This window comes from Olea europaea, unplaced genomic scaffold, assembly GCF_002742605.1.
Source record: "Olea europaea var. sylvestris unplaced genomic scaffold, O_europaea_v1 scaffold1628, whole genome shotgun sequence".
Lineage (NCBI taxonomy): Eukaryota > Viridiplantae > Streptophyta > Magnoliopsida > Lamiales > Oleaceae > Olea > Olea europaea.
The window spans coordinates 6436-30606 of NW_019233922.1; the positions used below are offsets into that span (position 1 = coordinate 6436).

At 34.4% G+C, this 24171-nt stretch overlaps 2 protein-coding genes across 2 annotated transcripts; both read left to right on the plus strand.

Moving 5' to 3' along the window:
- Nucleotides 1-3444: 3444 nt before the first annotated feature.
- LOC111377233 (probable inactive purple acid phosphatase 24) lies at nt 3445-5337 on the plus strand. The gene is made up of 7 exons (XM_023000294.1): nt 3445-3471; nt 3555-3775; nt 3860-3985; nt 4433-4473; nt 4565-4739; nt 4959-4965; nt 5035-5337. The coding sequence occupies exons 1-7, from the start codon at nt 3445-3447 to the stop codon at nt 5335-5337; spliced, it is 900 nt and encodes a 299-aa protein (XP_022856062.1).
- Nucleotides 5338-18982: 13645 nt separating this feature from the next.
- Nucleotides 18983-23434, plus strand: LOC111377224 (probable inactive purple acid phosphatase 27). The gene is made up of 12 exons (XM_023000287.1): nt 18983-19263; nt 19495-19586; nt 19776-19842; nt 19924-20046; nt 20217-20309; nt 20689-20818; nt 21203-21284; nt 21382-21514; nt 21797-22002; nt 22105-22230; nt 22347-22656; nt 22890-23434. Exons 1-12 carry the CDS (start codon nt 19042-19044, stop codon nt 23193-23195), a joined length of 1890 nt encoding a protein of 629 aa, XP_022856055.1. The 5' UTR covers nt 18983-19041; the 3' UTR covers nt 23196-23434.
- Nucleotides 23435-24171: the final 737 nt, after the last annotated feature.

Below are 24171 nucleotides of genomic sequence, written 5' to 3' on the forward strand. Positions count from 1 at the left end.
GATTTGGAGGCTCTTCCGTCCACAACTCCTGTGGGGTCTTAAACCCTATACTGCTGGATGGAGACCTATTAATCAGATAAGCTACAGTACTTGCAGCTTCAGTCCAAAAACCTTTCGCAAGGCCAGAGCTAATCAACATACACCTAACTTTGTTCATTATGGTCCTGTTCATTCTTTCAGCGACCCCATTTTGTTCAGGTGTGTATTTAACAGTTCTGTGTCTTGTTATACCTTTATGCTTACAGAAGTTGTCAAATTCGATATTACAGAATTCAAGCCCATTATCAGTTCTTAATGTTTTAAGTTTCTTGTCTAACTGATTCTCAACAGACTTTAACCAAACCCTGAATTTCCCAAAATTTTCCGACTTAGCCTTCAAAGGATAAATCCAAACTTTTCTTGAGTAATCATCCACTAAGGACAAGAAGTACTTGCTTCCACCAAATGTGGAGTGCTTCTCCGGGCCCCATAAATCAGCATGGACATAGTCCAATGGTCTGCTGGTCCTATGAGAGCTAGCTTCAAAGCTCACCTTATGGGACTTACCCAAAACACAAGTTTCAAAGAATTCCATAGTTCGATGTCATCTTTTCCAAGTAATTTCTGATTACTTAAAGATTTTAGCCCTTTAAACCCAATATGACCCATTTTGTTATGCCAAAGTTCAGTTTTATCTTTACTCACAGTAAGAAGGCTAGAATCAACTGGTATTCAGTTCTACTCTCAAGATAGTACAATCCATTCCTCTTAGGCCCTTTCATAACTATGAGAGAACCCTTCATAATTTTCAAAATCTTGTTACCAGACTTGAAGGTATATCCCTCATCTTCAAGAGAACCTAAGGAAATGAGGTTCCTCTTTAAATTTGGGACATATCTAACATTTCTGAGTTGCGTGACGGCCCCATCGTACATTCTGATGGCTATGTCACCTACTTCAACCACATTTTGAGAATTATTGTCTCCCATGTAGACCTTCCTAGGTTCAGTCTCTCTATAGTTATAGAACCAAGACCTATCAGGGCACATATGGAAAGTGCACCCTGTGTCTAGAATCCAATTTTTGTCAAATTCTTCCTCAGACACATTCATGACATGCAAACGATCAAATTCAGAAACAATAGCAGCATTATCAACATCAGAATTGTTCGGGTCTTTTTGTTTCCTTTTCCAGTCGAAGCAGTCTTCCTTGAAATGTCCTAACTTTCCACAGTGATAACATTTCTTTCCGCTTTTATCTTTAGATTTAGATCTCATTTTAGATTTTCCTCTCCCCTTCTTGTTATGGAAGTTAAATTCTTTCTTTTCAGGTCTTCCCCTAACAAATAGACTCTCTTCCCGGGAATGAGTTCTGTTGTCTCTTTTTAATTCAAGTTCTCTTGATTTTAAAGCATCGGAAACAATAGCTTGAGTGAGAGTGTCCTTACCATATTTTATAGCATTCTTCATTTCTCTGTAAGATTCGAGTAAAGAGTTTAGCAATATGACAGCTAAATCCTCATCGTCAAATTTTTTATCATTATGAGCTAGACTCTTAACAATTATGCTAAAGTCACTCAAATTTCCCTCGACATCCTTCCCCGGGTCCATCTTAAAACTAAACAACTTTTCCAACAGGTATATTTTGTTAGGTAAAGTTTTTGTTAAGAACAAGGCATCTAAAGCAGTCCACAAAGTTCCAGCAGTTTTAGCACTATCAACTTGTCTCACAATGTTGTCAGATAGATGCAAAATTATAGAACTGTAAGCAATTTCATTCATGTCTTCAATTTCAATTGGTTTAGTTTTTAACTCATCAGAAAATGTAGTGGGATCATCGAGAGCTTTAGCAACTCTCTGTTGGACCAAAATGACCCTCATTTTCTGTTTCCATATCGAGTAAACCCCCTTTCCATCCAATTGCGATAATTCGACCCTCGAACCCATTATAGATTCTGTAAAAGAGTGGCCTGTACTCGTGGACAAAACAGAAAAGGTTTTGAAAATTTCTTTTCCAAATGATCAATATAAAAATATGAATGCCGAGTTAAAAAAACAATTTTAGAAATGAAGCACAACAATGACATAATTCGTTCACGAAACACAGGTATATAATGCAAGTAAATATGCTTCCAGGTTACAAATTAATCACAAGAATTCAATCGACGGAATTCACAAATAGGCAACCAAGCAATAATCATGCATAAACCGGTAAGGATACCAAACCTAACCTAACGGTGAGTTTGGAATAATCTTACCAAACTATTGTTGAAAAACAATAAATATACCACCAAGTTTCTGAACCGAATTGCTGTAGACGTCAAGCCAGGGGCAAAATCGTCCAACTTTTTCTGTAAAACCTGAAAGAGAAAACAAATGACATCAGTGCATTCAGGACATCGAAATAAGTAAACTGGCCGAAAAAAGCTCGTCGGAATGTCCAGCCACGCGCCGTCATCGGAGTTCACGCGCCGCCGATCGCCGCTCCGATCACGCGCCACACCACAGAGAGTGCCTTCGTCTGCTGGTTATGGGTCCAGGGTCAGTTTCGCCAAAAAGTCAGCAGTTTGGCCGAAATTTGAAGTTTCAGAATTGGCCAAAAGTGGGAATCGCGATTTCCTTGGAGGTTTCGATCGATTTTTGGACAGATTTCACTCCTCCTTGCTCTGATACCAGTTTGTTAGGATCCTTGGAGTTCAATCAAACAATAAACATCAATCAATAAAAGATTTCAAGGCAAAATCAAGGAATATAAAATGGAAAAACACAACCCAATTTCGGCCGAAATGGATAGCAACTTCTCCTCTTCCTTATGACTGATTTATAGGCTCAGGAACAGCTCCCATGTCATGCAAATCACCTTCCAAAGAGAGAAAGAGAAACCGGCAAAGAACCTCGCTAGAAACCGCCACCAACGCACCCTCAACTTTCTACCAAGCTTTGAGAAAGTTCAACTATACTTAGCCACTATTCCAGCCTAAGTTATCTCAAGGGACTCTCAAGAAGAAGCTCACAAGAAGGTGCAAAAATGGACAGAGTGGTCGACTGGAGAAGAGAGAAAAGACCTGTCCTGCCAAAACGTGGGGGAAGCCCTTTTTGTGGTAACCATCTAGTCAAAGCTTCTCCCCCAAGACAAGGCAACAAAAATATCTCACATAGATTAAATCCCGACCGTCGATCCCATCCAATGGTCCATAATAAAACTAGACAAGCACAATCCATGTGAATTACACAAATAGCACTTAAGTTTAATGGAGTTAAGAGAACCATATTCTCACAAAAATGTATATATTTTCTTTCCTCAATCCCAACTAAAGAAATACTGAAAGACGATGGAAAGACTTTATCATATACTTATAATCTGAAAAGATTCGAGTCAAATGAAGTGATTATGGAGCTGGTTGTGAGAAATAATGTCTAACTAATAAGGGCGTCTTCAGCTGTTGTGTGATGGTTATGAACTACAATGGTGTCTTTGGTATCTAGTGCCGAGGCATGTTGAAAGTCCATGCGAAAATGTATATAATTTATTTGTCCGTGTTTGATATATTTAAAAGGAGATACTATGATTTTCAGGCAGAACGTGATGGTTCAAATGATTATAGCAATTATCAACCTGACTCTCTGAATACCACAGATCAACTCATCCAGGATGTGATGAATATTGACAGTGTTTTCCATATAGGAGATATCATATTCAAATGGCTATATCTCACAGTGGGACCAATTCACAGCATAGGTGGAACCTATGGCACCAACTGTGCCTTACATGATTGCAAGGTGTGTTTGTTTATAATGTGATAACACATTTCATTTTTTTGAATTTGCATTTTTATCTTCGCTAAATATTTACAAATGTGTAATATCAATTTGTTCTACAGTGGCAATCACGAGCGTGATTGGCCTGGGACAGGATCCTTCTATGAAACTACTCATTCCGGTGGTGAATGTGGCGTGCCAGCTGAGACCATGTTCTACGTTCCTGCTGAGAATAGAGCCAAGTTTTGGTAACTGATTCATTCTTTTCTCAAGTAAAAAGTTGGAAAACTGACTATTTATTGAGCTCTGTTTATCTTGATCTCAATAATTTGAGTATGCGTTATAAATTTCCTGTATGGTAGCAGTCAAAGATACATATACTCCTGCACCGATTTTTCACTATTATAAAGGAGCTTGTAAGATTTTTTATACACCTATTAGTCTTGTCTATACAAAGATGCAAACCCCTCTTTAAAATCTTTAATATTTGATTTGAATTTTAGGGTGACCTGATACATGAAGGGATTATCAAATATTCTTTTGGATAAAAAATTTGCCTCTAGGGCTTTGCCCCGCGAACCCCGAGCAGGGAAAATGTACAATGCGGTTAGGCTCCATGTAGTATATATAACAAGAAAGCATCTTGCTAAATAGATTTAGCAATTTTATCTAATATTCTGGAGTTCTGTTATTAGTGGTAAAAGTTTACATTTATTTGCTATTGGGACTGTGTTTTGTATGGTAATCACATACGATATCAAAAGATGACATAAACTTCAATTACAAGTTCTCGACAGATTATGGTATGTTTTACTTCTGCATAGCAGATACTGAACATGATTGGAGAGAGGGATCAGAGCAGCACAACTTTATCGAACATTGCCTTGCATCAGCAGAAAGGCAAAAACAGCCTTGGTTAATCTTTGCTGCTCATAGGGTCCTTGGTTATTCTTCTTACAATTGGTATGGACTAGAAGGTTCATTTGAAGAGCCCATGGGAAGGTAAAGCTTGCAAAAGCTCTGGCAAAAGTACAAGGTTGACATTGCGTTCTTTGGCCATGTCCACAATTATGAAAGAACTTGCCCAATTTACCAGGTAAACCTCTGTGGCATGTTTGGATTGATAGGATTCATGAAGAAAAATAAGTTGAAATGTTATTGTTTCTATATGCACTAGGCTATTTTTTCCTTGTTATTTTTGCATAAAATATCTCTCTTAAGTGTTAAGGTTAACTCCTATGGACGGATTCTTGCACTTTTCCTAATTGTTGAAGTTTTTTCAATTTTTTTTCTGTAGAATCAATGTGTGAACTCGGAAAGATCACACTACTCTGGCATTGTGAATGGGACAATACACGTTGTCGTTGGTGGAGGAGGGAGCCATTTATCAAAGTGCAGTCCGATTACCATTAGTTGGAGTCTGTACCGTGATTATGATTTTGGTTTTGTCAAATTGACAGCATTTAACCACTCATCCCTTCTTTTCGAATACAAGAAGAGCAGCGATGGAAAGGTGTATGATTCTTTCACTAGCTCAAGAGACTACAAAGATGTCTTAGCCTCTGTGCATGATGGTTGTGAAAAAACCACTTTAGCATAATGAACCAAATATGTTACTGAAAGGAATCCACTGATAAAATGTTCGATAAAACAAATTCTTTTTGGTGCAGTTTGTTGGAAAATAAGGGGTTGGAGAAGAAACAACAACAAAATTATAGAAACAAAATGAATAGAAATCACAAAATACGTCAAGAATGAATTTGAGGCTTGAACACGGGATCGTTGTCCTCAAACTATATTTGCCCCCTCTTCATATGAAATGAGATGCCTAAGGGTATTATGGAAAATGGTTTGAAGGATTTTAACAAGTAAAATAACAAAGCACGAGAAATTTTTCGTCAAAACTTGATGAACACAATAAAGAAGAAATGAATGAGTTATAATAGGGATTTGATTAATTGTGGAACCATATATGAATTTCAAGATGTTTTTCTTGTTTGTAACGTATTTATATTGATCATTCATCACCTATTTATAGACCTCAATCAATACATTACGAAATAGTGCCAAAACAAGATGAAAAGTGACAACTTTTAATATAAAACGGTTCCCAAATTGAAGAATTAGCCAACGACTATTTTTTAACACTATGTGTACGCATAATGTAAACCGTGTGTACGCATAGTAGAAGCAAAATTTAATTCTGATTTTTTCAAAACACATCTCGTGTATACACAAAAATAAGCCTATGCGTACGCATAGGCAAAAAATCAAAATTTTCATTTTTCAATTTCTTTTGATTATACCAATTCCACAATTGAGCCCAACAATTAGTCCATTATCATTCCATTGATTTTGAACAAATATTTAACAATCCCTCACTTGTTCAAAATCAATACGATCATATATTTAAAAAGACGACACTTATGCATAAGAATTAGATATCTTTCGATTTGAATCTAACCATAGTGTAATTCAAACAAAGTAAAGTCGGAATTAGAGATAACATGGAAGCTTTGAATCAATTATTCCTTGTGACAAAATCGGTAAGAACACACACATAAGTATCACGTGTTCTCAAGTTCCTCAACTCGCTTAACGCTTTTATGGCCTTGCGCTCATCCTATTCGATAAACTTTTAAGAGAGAAACTCCAATTCTCTATTGAGGTGGTACCACCTCGAAATTAGTCTAGGTGAAGTTCTTCCAGTACCTTTGTTACTTTTAGAGGTACTTGTGTTTTAGCACTGAACTTTATTAAGAGTTTTAAGCTCAACCCTCACTTCAGTTACAACCAGCATTATTTAATTAGGATAGGGTTATTGCGAATTTGAATAATGCTGCAACCATCCACATATCGAATGACTTGTTGTTACCCTTTGAACCCGTGGATTACTTTTTGAGTAATGATAGGTAGGGTTGTCGTCATTGGTGGACCTTTTTAGTTAAGAAGTTTCAACCCCATCCTACTCGAAGTAGACACCACTAAATCTCTATTTAGTGCTTTAGTTAAAGAATTCGCTAAATTCTCAATTGACCTTACATAATTTAGGGAAATTATTCCATCTTTGATTAATTTCCTTATGTAGTGATGTCTCAGACTCATATGTCTAGACTTTCCATTGTATACCTCGTTATATACCTTTGCTAACGTGGCTTGACTATCACACATGATAGATATTGAAGAGATATTCTTCGATCCCAAAGGTATCTCATATAAGATATCATTAAGCCACTCAACCTCTTTCCTGGTATCCGATAAAGCTACAAATTCAGATTCCATGATCGAGTGTGTTATATATGTTTGATTTCCAAGAAACAACACCTCCTCCAAGAGTGAATTCCCAACCCGAAGTGAATTAACTTTGACCCGTGCTAGATATCCAACTAGTATCAGTAAATCCTTTCAATATTACCCAGAATTTAGTATATTGTAGGCCCAAGTTCTTGATTTTCTTTAAGTATCCAAGAACTCTCACAATAGCCTTCCAATGATTATTACTCGGATTACTAGTAAACCTACTAAGTTTACTTATTGCATAAGTTATATCCGGTCTTGTGCATTGAATAGCATACATAAGACTCCCTATAGCACTTGCATATTCCAATTGAACAATCACCCTTCCATCATTTTTTATTATGTTCATCATTTTCATCATATGAGATCAAGTCATAATTTTTCATGCGTTTCATTGTATTTCTACCAACATGACCTAATCTAGCATGCCATAATGAAAATAAATTTACAACATAAGCAAAATTATTTTTTTTCATTTCATTGTCAACAGTACATAATTTGACCATTCCTTCACACAAATAGCATTTTCCAACAAATTTCCCATTAAGGGATCGTCAAATTTGCCAGACTCATAAACACATTTGATGCCCGATTTTTCTAAGAGATTGTCACTAATTAGGTTCTTATTCATATCCGGAACATGTAGTACATTAGTTAGAGTAACGATTTTCCCAGAAGTGAAGATAATGTCTACACTTCCTTTTCCAAACACCTTAGACCACATTTCGTTACCCATTTGAATCTCTTGTTCTCCATCCACTTCTTGATAAGTTTTGAACAAAGATTTATCAAATGATACATGTACCATAGCACAAGTATCATACCACCACCCGGAAACATTTTCTTTGATTGCGTTTACTTCACTTATGGTGGCTACAATTTTGTCATCTTGGATGGAATTCACTTTGGCCTGGAAGTTGTTTTGTTTTCGATGCCTACAATCCTTGGCATAGTGACCGGATTTTCCACACACAAAACAACATCCTTTTGTCTTCTTCTTGGACTTGTTAAAGTTCCTAGAAGGCTTCCTTTTGTTGGATTTTGCCGGTGGTCCTATTTTTTCCACAGCATTTGCTTTAGAAGAGCCCTCATGAGAATTTTCAGTTTTATCACGTATTCTCGACTCCTCTTCGATTCAATGATACTTTTGCAATTGTTCCAAAGAATAATCTTCGGAACTATGCATGATCTTCTTTCAATATCCTTTCCAAGTTCTGAGAAGTTTGGCAATTATAGCCCCTACTTGAAAAGTCTTCGGTATATCAATTTTTACCACCTTTAATTTGTTGACAATTACTTGCAACTCATGCACTTGGAGAAGAAGAGGAATATTTTCTAAGAATTTAAAATCAAAATACTTAAAAATCAAAAATTTCTTTGTACCTTCTTCTTCCGCCTTGTACTTACGTTCCAATGCTTCCCAGATTTCTTTCGCCAAAGTTGTATTGGTGTATAGATCATACAAACGATCCGACAATGCATTCAAGATGTGGCCACGGCAAATCAATTCATCTTCTTGGCTTTTTTGTCTCTCGGTTTTGATTGCTTCGGATTCTCCATTCGTTGGTTCCGACAAAGGCGCCAAATCTGGATCAAGAATATAAAAAATCTTCAATGCCGTTAGGAAGAATTTCAACTTGTCTTGCCACCGCGTGAAGTTGGTCCTATCAAAACGATCCAATCTAATCAGATCTTGATTCATGAGTTTGATGGTTGCCATAGTTGTATCATTCTCTATTGCGAACTATAGTTTGAGTTTGTTGGGAAATAAGGGGTTGGAAAAGAAACAACAACAAAATTATAGAAACAAAATAAATAGAAATCACGAAATACGTCAAGAATGAATTTGAGGCTTAAACCTGGGATCGTTTTCCTCAAATTATATTTGTCCTCTCTCCAAATGAAATGAGATGCTTAAGGGTGTTATGGCAAATGGTTTGAATGATTTTAACAAGTCTTGATGCAGAAAATAACAAAGCACGAGAAATTTTCCACCAAAACTTGATGAACACAATAAAGAAGAAATGAATATGAGTTATAACAGGGATTTGATTAATTGTGGAACAATATATGAATTTCAAGATTTTTTCTTGTTTGTAATGTATTTGTATTGATTATTCATCACCTATTTATAGGCCTCAATCAATACATTACGAAATGTTGTCAAAACAAGATGAAAAGTGGCAACTTTTAATCCAAAACGACTCCCAAATTTCAAATTGAAAAACTAGGTAACGGCTATTTTTTAACACTATGCGTACGCATAGTATAAACCGTGCGTACGCATAGTAGAAGCAAAATTTAATTCTGATTTTACCAAAATACATCTTGTGTATGCACAAAAATAAGCTTGTGCGTACGCATAGCCAAAAAATCAAAATTTTCATTTTTCAATTTCTTTTGATTCTACCAATTTCACAATTTAGCCCAACAATTAATCCATTATCATTCCATTGATTTTGAACAAATATTCAGCAGTTTTGTTAGTTTTGTGAGTTATAGATTAAAATCACTATACAGTAATAATGTTAAGCCGCCCCATGTTTAATTGTGGGTTGGTTAATTTCTCATTTGGTTGCTAAAGTTTATTTCGTCTAGATCAGTCACTAAATATGGTCTCTAAATCAGAATAACATTATGTATCACCACCAGTTGAGGTGTTAGAGGAGCTCACACTACACAACGGTTGATCAATTTTATTTTTCTCAAAGCTCTAGGAACACTGGGTGGTCTTGCCTCGTTTGAACCTGATTTTGAAGCAAGGAACACGTTGGACTAGTCAAGGGTAAAAAAAGGTTAGTGGTGGGTTCTGGTGGTGGAGATGGCAAAACACCTCCATTTCTAGGTCTCCACTACCTAGATATATGATTTTTCTTATCCCAAAGGAATCTCATGAATGGCATCAAATGATGCTCGAAAGGCTGGAAGTCACAGGAATGAGTTCTTATGCTGCTCCAATTACATGAAAAAGAGCACTCTCCCCCATTGTGTCCCTCAAGTCAGCATACATAGAGAAGTGTATAAAATATAAAAAGCTTTGAAGATTTAAAAATGATTCAAGAGAGAATGCATTTGGTTTCATGTACCTAATAAAGCAATTTATCTTTTGTCGTAGCGACTAGTTAAGTACATATCAACATGTGTCTTTATCAGTACACTTATATGAGGATATTGATGTCGGCCTCCATGTCCTTAGTCACTCAACTACCAATAGGCGGCTATTAAACGTTGACTATTGTGACATACCAAGGTCAATTATATTCTTGTTTCTTGGCTCATGTGTTATGTTTTCGAAGATTTTATTGGATAAGATAGGCTAAATCTTCAAGCAAGGAGTCAACCTCCATAGTCGAGATCTACGAATTTGGTTCTAAAGATGCCTCGCTATTTGTTGGAGTATTGCTCTCGACCAATCCTCTGGCCCTTTGACCATGACCATGGGTGGAGCCACGATTTAACAATAGCAAGGTTAGTATAAATTTATAAAGATAATTTCAAAAATAGGGGAAAATGTTTATTTAAATGAAAGAGAGGGGGAAAAAGGATGGACTTCGGTTTTGGTGTTAAAAATGGAAAGAAATCAATTAGGTCACCTGATGTTGGCCTTGACTGGTATTGTTTTTCTAGTTCTAGAAAATAATCGTAACCAGAGCCGGACCTGAGGAGAGGCACAAGAGGCCTCTGCCTCAGGCCTAGCATATTGGGGGGCCCAATAAAAAGGTGATCCCTAAATTTTAAAACCCATCTTCAACACTTAATTATTCATCTTCCTCCACAATCCACGGTCGGCACTACAGACTTGAACTGGAAGTACTCAACTTCTCCTGTCCAAAATCCAACCGGCGAGGGGCGACGACAATCACGACATCCTCCAGTGGCGGTCTATTTTCGGAATCGTTCATATTTGGTAAGTCATTTATGATTTATTTTCCCCCAATAGCATTTTAGAAGACCTCCACGGCTTTGCCTCCAAAAAGGAGTATTGTGTTCTCAGCCACAAGATAGAATGGAACAACATAATCAAGGCACAATGTTTTGGGGCTATATACTTCTTCCAATGATGTGAACAGAAAATAGAAAATTAGGTAGGCCGTAGGCTTATCCTTTATTTGGGATTAATTCCTTGAAACTTTTCTTAAAATCAGTTTGAAATATCTAAAAGCATCTTTCACACCTTTTGTAATCAGATTACTGAGCTTTAATTGACTGCATTCGGATCACTTAACTTCAATTTAATAGCGCAATAGAAGTAGAACTTGCTGAGATGGACATCAAAACTAACACGTGCGCACAGCACACATGACCATCTTCAATTTGGCCCTATCCTATATATGAATTTGTTATGCATATTTTGAATTGATCTTTAGAATATTTTCACATTGTCATTTGATTATAATTACATATTAAATATTTCATTTTCTTTGTTTTATTTTTTGAGTTTAAGTTAACAGATTTAGTTCCTTAAGTATATTATAAATGAAAAAAAAATTATTGCTTCTTACGACTTATGGGCCCAAAATTTTATGTTCGCTTCGGGTCCCGCAAAACACAAGTCTGGCCCTGATCGTAACTATCATATATTTTAAAATTACATTTTCAGAATTATCAAAATTTGATAATTTTTTTTTTAAATTCAGGTATCTATCAAAATTATTTTGAATCAAAATAGATAATAAATTATTTATATAAGATAAGAATGTCATCTTAATTGATTTTCCTCTCTTTATATTCCTTTGCTAAAAAAATAGCAACACATTTACTATGTCCACCATTTTAATGCATTAGAAAATTAGAAAAGAATAAATCATGCCATCATGAATTCATAAATTCCTCCACATGTTATCGAGTCATAATCACCATTCTTGTCGGCCGACAATAATTAGCAATCTGTGTGTGATTGTAATAAAAGGGAGCCATTTTAAGCCCATGTTTTTTCTCATTCTTTCCTTATTAAAATGAAAAATATAATCGTTATCCATCACATCAAACCACCAAATTTGAATTTCTATCTCTTGTGTGAGGCTCATAACGACTATATTTTTCATTCACATTTTTACAAAAATGGGAAACAAATGCCCTCTAAATTTTGCTTCCAATGCGACCGCAAAATCCGTTTGTTATTTGTGATTGTATTTATATTGTGGTCATGTAATGTAATATCGTGGCTTAAATTGTTAAATACATTAACTATAACCTTTATATTTCACGTTATAATAACTTGTGATGTAAAATTGAAATTCGCAGTTGTGATCTCTGCAGTTCACTCATGTCATTTTTAACATAATCTTTCCCCTAAAATGAGTGCCCCATATTTTGTGATGTGTGACTCATTATACGGAACTTCGTGTTCCAGTGTCAATTGTGAGGATGATGATTGTGATGTTCTTCGTCGTATATAGTCAGGGTGAAGAAGGTAAATAGCATTTGTATCTCTCTAATTAATATTGAAAGGGTAAGTTAATTCAAATTTTGCATAATTTGAATTTCAAAAAATAAAAATCAGTTATGCATTACCAAATTTAACGAGATTTGAAACAAAATAAAAACTTATACTAAAAATATATTTAACCCTTGTCTGGTTTGAATTAAAATCAAATTAAAATTTCAAGTCAAAATCAAAGTTTAAAAAAGTTATTTTTAATAAGATATTTCATGAAATTTACAACTTTTCAATATCATATTTTATCAATTTTTATTGATAAATATCTTATTTTAATTTACACCAAATAAGGGCTTAAAATATCTTCTAAAATATGCCCCCATTTGATCACTTTTAAAACTCATTAATTTAATTTAAATTTTTATCTCTTCTATTTTCAATCACACAATTTTCAATAACATAATATTTAATGCAAATCGAAATTTTTTCATTCTTTTACAACCATTCATTTAAAAAAAAATGTTATTTCCCCCATTATAAATCCAAATAATAGAGGCCAAAAGGGAGCTAAAATTACTTGATTTCTGAATAAAATAAGTTTTTACCTGATTTTGTATAATAGAAACTTAAAATCATGTTTTCCTTTAGAATAATGTTCATTGGCCAGGGTCAATGATAGGAAGTGAGATGATAGGGTGTTGTGTTAGGGTGGGGGGGTATTATGTGTTTTTTCCCCTTTCAAACTGTTCAATCATGTATTGATACGTGTTGTTTCTGTCATTAACTCTTTCACTATAGCAAAAGTTGGGAAAATTGCAGTCACGATATCAAATCTTTCTTTTATTAACAGACTTGATTCAAACTTTTCATTTGTACTACCAGTGGTACCAAATCTTTAAAAAAATCTCACCCTAAGTCCAGATGGATGGAATTTGATCGTTAGTTAACCGAAATAATTAATTTTGACTATATTTTAAAGGGTAGAAAGTTAACTTTAGATTTTTATATTAAAGAATTAAAATAATTAAATTAAAAGACCAAAAATAAAAAGAAAAGAATTTTGAAAAACTTTTCTCCTCCACCCCACCCCATAGAAGCCAGACCAGCATCCACCCTCCATCCAATCCCGTCAACCACCGCCATACACCACTCCCAAATCAGTCGATGACCGTTATCAACCATTCCCAAATCACCACACCGCAACCATCACCAAAGTCACAGCAAACAATTCATATCATTGTCCTCCCACTTAAACTAAAACCCACAACCACCGCAACTGTATAATTCCACCAATTTCAAGATTTTGAGCAATAAATCAACAAATCATAACAACCGACTGTAGCCTCAAATATCATGTATAAGCCGTGGTGACTCCAATCAAATTTGAGTATGGATTCCACACCTCCATCATTTTTAAATAGGTGGACTAATATCACATATTTTTTCTTTCAACACAAAGTTGAGTGATTAACAAATGAATCAATGGACAAATTATTAGGTAATCAATTTGAATATTTGGAATAGGGCTTGAGATAAATGAGATGTTTGTAAATTGGCTATTGCAGTTGAAATAAAACTAGCCCAACTATTGCAAAATCTTGGAATTGCATCCAAAGAGAGGCAAATCATGTAGAAGTGTTGATGGAGTAGCGATGGATGCGGGCGATAGCGGTGGTGGTTTCAGTTCTTGATTTTGGTTTTTAAGGGTGGGTGTGTGTGGGGGATGTGGAGAAGATGAAGTGTTAGATTTTTATTTTAATTGCTTTTTATATAAAATATAGTCTTATCATTTTAGCCTTCTAAAAATAATTAAAATTTGATCAAAATGTTGACTCTACGTCAACTAACGGATGAACTAACGATTTTCATCAATTTGAACTCTAGATGAGATTTTTTTTTAAAGTTCGGTACCTCCGATGGCACAAATGAAAAGTTTGAAAAGTCTGTCGATAAACAAAAGGTTTGTTACCGTGGTTGCAATTTTTCCAAACTTGTAACAATGTTTTCCTTTAAAATAATGCTCCTTGATCATGGTCAATGACAAGGAGTGGGGTGACAAAGTGTTATGGTAAGATGAGAGTGGGTGTTATGTGTTATTTCTTTTTTAAACTATCCAATCATGTATTGATACGCGTCCATTCTGTCAAAAACTTTGTCACTATAGCACGATTGTGTTCCGGCACAGGGACAACACTATTCCTAAACCCATTCTGATCAAGATAAAATCTTACAGCTTGTTTGGTGTGATTTTAAAATTAAAATCAATAATCAATTTTAATTATACATTTCATGAAATTCACAACTTTTAAAACACACATTTCATTAACTTTTATCAAAAGGGTAATTAGTACAAAACGTCTCTACCTTTCAATGTTTTTGTGCAAAACATCCTCACATTTCATTTTTTGGCACTTTTACTTTTACCATCACATTTTCTTGTAGAAATCATCATTTTCATCAAAATTCTATTGTAAAATGACAAATTTACCTTCTATTTAAATAAAGCAATAAAAAGAAAAAAAGTTAAAGAAAAAATTGCAATCATACTCCCAAATTTTTTTAAAAAAAAGTATAAATGAGTTCAAATAAATTATTAAATGAATAATTAGCACAAAACGTCCATACATTTCTTTATTATTGTGCAAAACGTCTCTATCTTTTATCTTGTGACATTTTCACCCATATTTTATATTTTATTGAAAAAATTATTATTTTCATCCATTTTTTTCAATTAAAAATTGTAAAATGGCAAATATACCCCTTGTTTAAATAAATAAAAAAAACAAAGAAAAAAATAAAGAACAAATTGCAATTGTGTTCCCAATTTTTTTTTTAAAAAATTACGAATAAATTTTAAATAAACAATAAAAAAAATCGCTTCCTTTTTTAATTATTTACTTGGAATTTATTTGTGTTTTTTTTTGAAAATTTTGAAAATATAATTGCAATTTATTCTTTATTTTTCTTTTTTTTTGTTTATTTAAAGAATGGTGTATATTTGTTATTTTACAACTTTTAATTGAGAAAATAGATGAAAATAACGATTTTCCCAATGAAATATGAAATATGGGTAAAAATGTCAAAAAAAAAAGCTAGAGACATTTTGCACAATAATAATTAAAAATTTGGACGTTTTGTGCTAATTACCTTCGTAATAATTTATTTAGACTCATTTACACTTTTTTCATAAGTTTGAAAGTATGATTACAATTTATTCTTTAACTTTTCTTTTCTTTTTTACTGTTTTATTTAAATATGGTGTATATTTATCATTTTACACTAGAAATTTGATAAAAATGATGATTTTCGTACTAAAAAGATGAAGATGAGAGTAAAAGTGTCAAAAAATAAAAAGTATGAACGTTTTGTACAATAACGTTGAAAAGTAAGAGCCTCTTGCACTAATTACCCTTTATCAAAAACTACATAAAATTTGATGAATTAATCTACAACACATCTAGAGCCTTATCTTTCACTCTGACATCCTGTTAATCTTGTGCCTGCCACAGTTCCACCAACAGAGTTCACGTGCGCTCACCTACTTCAGAGCCCACATATAAAAAAGATGACTTATTTCAATAATAAGATAAAAATAATTTTAATTAAGTAACTTATTTTAATCAATAAAGAATTATTTGAGATCACCAGCTTCCACGTGAAAATACCCACATGAAGATGTGATCATTTTTTTAAGTATAGAGATTCGTATACATATCTTATAGAGATGCGAAGGCCTTATATTTTATTCTCCCTCTTATTTTAATAATTCTATTTAATCGCACGATAAACATGTTACATTTTAAAATTAGCCCTTTACTCACAATTATTGAAAGTAATAGTCCAATAAATAATTTAATAATCTTTAAATATTTTGAGTTGAAAAAATATCTGAAAAATGGATATCTTAAGCCCTCGTTTGGCCTCCTATTACATTAAATTACATTACATTTTCTCTATCCTATTTTCAACAACACAATCTTCCATAAAATAATATTATACGTAAATCGAAAATTTTTACTTCTTTTTCAACCACTCATTTTTTGAAAAAAAAAAAACCACTATTCCGCCTATTTTTACTTCAAAAAATGGGGGCCAAACGAGGGCTAATAATCCAACCGTCCATCTTGCTTTTACTAACAATAAAGTTTTAATTTTAGACACTTCTGGATTCACAAGAAGCCGCTGTCCAAGAAGACAGATTGAGATAGGTGTGGCTCTCCAACTCTATAATTAGGATAAGTTGTTTCAACTAGGAATGAATACGATTTGATTTGAATGATTTTTCAACTATTCCAACTTTAATATAAGAACATTTTCAAGGTTCCAAATTTACCTTTAACCATAAATTCTCTTAATTTACATTTTAGTCATTAAACTTTGAATCTCTTTTTCTTTTCTTTCCCTTTCTTTTTTTTCTTTTTTTTTTTTCTAGACACTCTGTGAAGTGTGAACAATCTGATGAATCTTTGGAATGTTTAAACACTCTTGATTCAGTTGATCCAAGAGAAACCCTCTGGATTATCAAAGACGCATTATTGGGTTACTTAACAGAGTTTTTTAACAGTTCACTGAATTCTCTCAACAGAAGTTGCAGTGCTAGCCGCCATTATCTTATGTTAATGCACAGCTGCGATTACCATGCATGTGCCCGTGTGTGTATATGTGGATTTCTGCATGCGGCCACACACTGCCCCAACTACCCGTCAACCTGTATGGTGAAATTAAACTAAAGATTCACGACGTGTTTAATGTGGAGAATTAAATAGTCGCAGATAGTATCAAAGAAAAAATATAAATCAACATGGCGTACCAAACTTTACTCAATGGGAAAAGGAAAACCACCAATGGCAATTTCGGTAGTTTAGGGTGGACAATCAAGGGTATTCTAGGGAAATGAATACACGAGAATCCAGAGAAAAAGTATTGTCACAAATAATGTTTAATTATAACATATCTATAATATATTAAAGGGTGTTACTAATTGACTATCAATATTTTTTTAGCAGCAAACTTCGTCAGCCTCTGAGAAATTGTAGTCAAAACCAATCCTTCCATCATTTTTGTCACATAAATAATGAAATTGGCCTCTTCAAATATCTACAAAAATAATAATAATAATAATAAAATTTTAAAAAAATTGCAGCAAAAGTCCTGAATCTTTAACAAGAACTTTCTTCACTAACCACCCACTCCCACTCCCACTCCCACTCCCACTCCCATTCCCATTCCCATTCCCAACCCAATCCACTCCAACAACCCTCTACTAAATCATCACCCAATCAGCTGCCATCAAATATCGAATGTATATTAATCCTTATTCGATCTAATATGATAGGTTTGTCCTCGACAACATCCCTTTGTAATTTTCGAATCATTGAATGGCGACCGCAGAAATTTATCTTTTTTTAAGATTTTTTGGTTCCCTTTTTCTTTATATTTTTGGTATGCTAAAGTTTCATAAAAAGGATTTTGTATTCTTCTTCGGTAATTACAATACTTCTTAAAAAAAAAGGTTGAACCCCAACTTTGAGAGCCTCACTGCCTCGCCCCTGGAACATCGTGAGGAAGGTAAATAGCGGGATGTGCCCCAACAGGCCAGGGAATTAAAGCTTGCCCGTACACTGGTGTCCACAAAAAGTCAAATTTCATATCTTGGGAATCGAACTCTCACATTGCAGCTGCCAGTAAGGCTGAGACTACCTCACTCATGTCTTTTGCATCACTGGGTTATGCCTTGGGGGGCGATAATTACAACACTTCTTGTGTCTACATAGGGTGCTTGATCAATGTTGAATGGCGTAATTTATTTAAAATATTATATATATATTTTTTGTCTGACATCAAATTTTACACATAATGCCTATAAAGTGAAATAAAAGCCAAATACGGAGGTCACATACCACAATCTTAAGAGTATTACTGATGTTGACATCCGAACTCCGATCTAATAAAAACAGTTCGCTAACCCCATCTCATCTCGTAAGCGTAAGAGACTCTTGGCTCGACCTGTGAGCTCACAAGCTCGTGGACCGAGCCGAGCTCATCCCTGAGCAATGAGCTGAGCTTGAGCTCGAGCTCGAGCTCAGACTAGGCCTATTGCCATTCCTATACAAGAGACAAATTGTGAAAATAAAATTCGTCTTAATATTGTTATTTGTGACCACAAATTGAATATGAAATTGATCAAATACAAATTAACTATAGAATTGACTAAATTTGAAAGCCTTAATTTTTGTTAAGATTTCATTCAACTTGAATATATTGTTTTAATATATTAATTTAAATGTGTTGCTTTAATATATTAATTTAATATATTATTTTCCAATACATGGTAAGCAGTATATGGATGCAATAATATATTGATAAATTCGTCAAGTCCATTAAATTTTAAAATAATGAGTAACGGATGAGTTAATAATTTGATGAATTCAGCGAAAATCTGAAAAACTTTCGAAATTAAATCTCAAGGGAAAAATATTTGTGGAAGTTCATTGGCAGGTAAATTCCAAACAGGATCTACAGATTTTTATGTTCCCTTGCAACCCAAGTTCCAGCTATAAATAAGCACCAATAGGAAGTTCACCATACACAAGAATTCCCTTTCTCCCTTAGAATCAGTATTAAACAATGGAGAACCGCTTTCTCTTGAGACGAGTGGCGATTTTGATTTTGGGTCTCCTACTGAACTTCCACTGCACCGCCGCGTTTGGTCATTTGAAAAGTGTAGTTGGTAGTTCAGCTGGAGCTATTGGAGAACAGCCTTTATCAAAGATTGCAATCCAGAAAACCACACTTGCTCTAAGTGATTATGCCTCCATTAAAGCCAGCCCTCTTCTTCTTGGAGTCAAAGTAAGCGGCTTTTTGCTTCTTTTATAAGTATCAAAATTCAAAACTAGCATCTGTTGGGCCGTCGTAGAGCTTAACGATACACTTGGCATCTACGTGATATTGCTAATGTAAATGAAGTTGAAAAAGAAAATTTTAAACACAGACAAACATATGCTACCGTTCGTCATTCCTTGGTGAAAACTGAAAATGATTTTTATTTTTTTTTCGTTTGTTTGTGATATGGTATAACAGGGTGATGACACTGCTTGGGTCGTCGTGGAATTTGTAAATGACGAACCATCTAATGATGATTGGATTGGAGTTTTTTCTCCTGCAAAATTCAAGTAATCTCCTGTTACTGTTATGATAGTATTTGGCTATTTCTAGTTTTTCGGTGTTATCATACTTCTTGCATTGACACCTGGTTTTTCGGGTATTCTGTCCCTATAATCGGTTTAGAACCAAGATCATGCATAAATTTTTTGAACTAATTACATTTTTTCACACATTGATGATTAATATGTTTTTGCCAGTGCATCACATTGTCAACAGGATAACCGTAAAGTACAAGCTCCATATACATGCTCCGCTCCAATAAAGGTGTGTATGATACTATAGACTCAGAAAATCTAACAAATTTTTCGCCTTTTCTAACTTATGTCATGTAATGGAATCGTACAGTACAAGTATGCAAATCACTCGAATGCCTTTTACACGACCACTGGGAAAGCTTCGGTACTGTTCCAGTTGATCAATCAACGAGAAGATTTCTCCTTTGCATTGTTTTCAGGCGGACTGTCAAATGTATGTAGTCATTCTTGTGATCTTTCATGATATAAAAAATGCACCACAATAACTGGACATGGAAATTGCTTATATTCTCTTTCTATCTGCTTGTGTTTGTTTTTATCCTGTTTTCTAACTAATTTTGATGGCACTGTCACATGGATTAAATCCACGCAATTCCATTGCAGCCGAAACTCAAAGCAGTATCAAATACCATAGCTTTTGCAAATCCTAAAGCACCAGTTTTTCCTCGCCTCGCTACAGGGAAATCTTGGGATGAAGTAAGTTATATGGATTGATGTTAGCCAATGATTATCTTTTAACTGGTTATTTCATCCTGTGTAGCTCAAACTTGACTTCTACATGAATCTTTTTTTGTTACTCTATGGAAGTTGGATTTGCCGCTATCTTAAAAGCTTTAGATTAGTCGATTACAAATTTTTTAACACGATTTTGATGTAATTGCATCTTTTGTGACATTTATAACATGTTTGGCTGGGAGTTGAGAAAGAAAAAAAGCTAAAATCTTGTTTATTATATAGTTGAGTTATATTCAATACTGCATCCCAAATGCCATTGATGGCTTAATAGAGCTTACATTCTTTGCAGACCTGAACCGATTAGATATCTTTTTCTGATTGCCTGAATTGGATTTTTCAGATGACAGTAACATGGACAAGTGGCTATAATATAGATGAAGCTATTCCTTTCGTGGAATGGGGTTGGAAGGGACAAGAACAAAAGCGCTCACCGGCTGGAACATTAACATTTGAGCAAAACAGCATGTGCGGTAAGACTTTTAACTTCTATGACCAAGTTCTTGTTGCCATGTGTTATAAATTCTGATTTGGAAGTTATGTTTGCTGGATACAATGTAAATTAATGGATAATTAGCAAGCTTAACTCAATTTTTTTTTTCTTGAAGGGCATTAAGTAAAAAAAAAAAAAAAAAAAAAAAAAAAAAAAAACTTAAATAAATTTTTTTTTTTTTGAAGGGAATTAAAAAAAAAAAAAAAAAAAAAAAAAAAAAAATCCTCTCTTGGATTAATGTTAATGAATGTTGCTTAAATCTATAAGAGGGTCTTTTTTTGCAAGATACCTATATATTTTATTAAACGTAAAACAATATTGTGAATCCATTGCATCAGATAAGGATCCTCAAATTGGTTTGTAGGTCCACCTGCACGCACGGTTGGCTGGCGTGACCCTGGTTTCATACATACAAGTTTCTTAAAGGATTTGTGGCCTAATATTGAGTAAGTCTAAGGTTCGATGTTTTTGAAATACATAATTTTTTACAGGCGTCAATAATATAGAAATTCTTGACCGAGTCTGCAATGATTTTTTTTCCAGACATACGTACAGGTTGGGTCACCTGTTAACTAATGGCTCTATTGTTTGGAGCAAGATGTACTCGTTCAAATCATCCCCATTTCCGGGACAAGACTCGCTGCAACGGGTTATAATATTTGGCGACATGGGGAAGGTATATTGAGCATTAATTTAGAAAAAGCAGCTACAAAAATTAGTGAACAAAGATAGAAAGAATGTATACCATTCAAACAATTTGAAAACATACATACGAATCAAGTGAAGTGATTACGGAGTTTCTTGTGAGAAACAAGGTCTAACTAATTATCAGGGCATTTTCATCTGTTATGAACTATAAGTCTTTGGTATCTAGTTGATGCTGAGGTGGGCGTGTTAGAAGTCCTTGCAAATTCTTATTCTGTGCTCAGAACCTTAATTTAGTTAGCTAATTTTTCAGGCGGAACGTGATGGTTCAAATGAGTATAGTGATTATCAACCCGGCTCTCTCAATACCACTGATCAACTCATCAAGGATTTGAAGAACTATGACATAGTTATGCATATCGGAGATCTCCCATATGCAAATGGCTATATCTCTCAGTGGGATCAATTCACAGCACAGGTGGCACCCATAGCATCAACTGTCCCTTATATGATTGCAAGGTGCGTTTATTTAACATGTAATAGCACATTTCATTTTTTGTTCTCTCTCTCATTTTATCTTGGCCATATATTTACAATTTGGAATAACAATTCATTCTACAGTGGGAATCACGAGCGTGATTGGCCTGGGTCAGGATCCTTTTATGACACTCCAGATTCTGGTGGTGAATGTGGTGTACCGGCTGAGACCATGTTCTATGTTCCTGCAGAAAATAGAGCCAAGTTTTGGTAACTAATACTTTTTTAATATGTAAAATAGAGCCAAGTTTTGGAAAAATGATTGTTTGTTTTCGTGGCTGTACGCATATCTAATGTCAAAAAATGTCTTGTAAACTATTTTACAGGTACTCGACAGATTATGGTATGTTCCACTTTTGCATAGCCGATACTGAGCATGATTGGCGAGAGGGGACTGAGCAATACAAGTTTATTGAACGTTGCCTTGCACAAGCAGACAGACGAAAACAGCCTTGGTTGATCTTTGCCGCTCATAGGGTCCTTGGTTATTCTTCCAATGATTGGTACGGCCAAGAAGGTTCATTTGAAGAGCCCATGGGAAGGGAAAGCTTGGAGAAGCTCTGGCAAAAGTATAAGGTGGACATTGCTTTCTTTGGCCATGTCCACAATTATGAAAGAATTTGTCCAATTTACCAGGTAAATCTTCGCGGCATATTTGAAATGCTGGGTTTGATTGCACTGGATAGATTATTGAAGAAAAATAGATCAAAATATTATCTATTTACCATGCGGTACTGTTTCATACTACATTCTCTAGGATTTCTTTTTCTCTATTTTGTTTTGTGTCAAATATCTTTATCTATGTTAACATCTATTGTCCAGATCTTGAATTTTGCTCTAATTGAAGCCTTTTTAATCCCTTTGTGTAGAATCAATGTGTGAACTCTGAAAGAACACACTACTCTGGCACGGTGAATGGGACAATACATGCCGTTGTTGGTGGAGGAGGGAGCCATTTGTCGGAGTTCAGTCCACTTGAAACCCAATGGAGTCTCTATAAGGATTATGATTTTGGTTTTGTCAAATTGACAGCATTTAACCACTCATCCCTTCTTTTCGAATACAAGAAGAGTAGTGATGGGAAGGTGTATGATTCGTTCACAATTTCAAGAGACTACAGAGATGTCTTAGCCTGTGTGCACGACAGTTGTGAAGCAACCACTCTAGCATCTTGAACCAAACATGTTATTGGAACGAAGCCTTCTAGTTGGTGTAATATTGCAATAAGGCCGCATAGTAATGCACAATAACGTTATGCTAGGTTGTGATGTGTTACTAATTTCACTTCGTTGTGTCATCAGTCTCTCATTACTCTCATATGTATTGAGTTTTCGAGTATGAGTACTAAAGTTGTCACAAGTTATGTTATTAGTTGCACTTCTCTTTGTTATCAAATTCTCATCATTCTCAGATTTGTGCAAGTTTTAAGTATGAATATGGTTGGAAGAATAAACCAAATTAACCATTTTTTAGGGAGTACTTTAAGAGTCATTGATGATAAGCACACAAGTGGCTCAATGAATTTGGGTCCTTAAGCGAAAGCTCTGACGCATGCCTTTTGAAGAATAATAGAATTTGGAACGAATATATCATATTTAATTCAACTAAAATATATTTTATTTTTGAAATTTGAAATTTATTTGCATTTAACACGTAAAATGTGGCTTTCTTCAATGAGTTTATGTCAATGATTTGATAGTTATATTAGATACGTAGTATTTCAATATTTACATGTTTCGTAGAACTTTATAAAATGATACAATGCTAACATAAGATGAGATAACATTATAAATTATTAAATTAAGACCATGACAATGATTCTGGTTATTAAATGATGAACAATCGAGAGCAACTAACTTACGATACTTCATTGACATTCACAAAAGTATCTAGTGACTTATGAATTCAAAACATCCTCTTTAGCAGAAAGACACGTATTCCTGCCCCATTATTAGACAATTATTAGAATGAATCTTCAATCGATGGATTTTGGGTTCAAATTAAACCAACCAACCAAAACTTCAAACCTACAACTCAATCCACTTATAATTGCATTTCTCTTTCCTCACCCACAAAGGGACAACAATATGGTGGTGATTGCGAACTACAAAGGCAAAGAGAAGATAAAAATAGGCAAGAACTCGAAGGAGG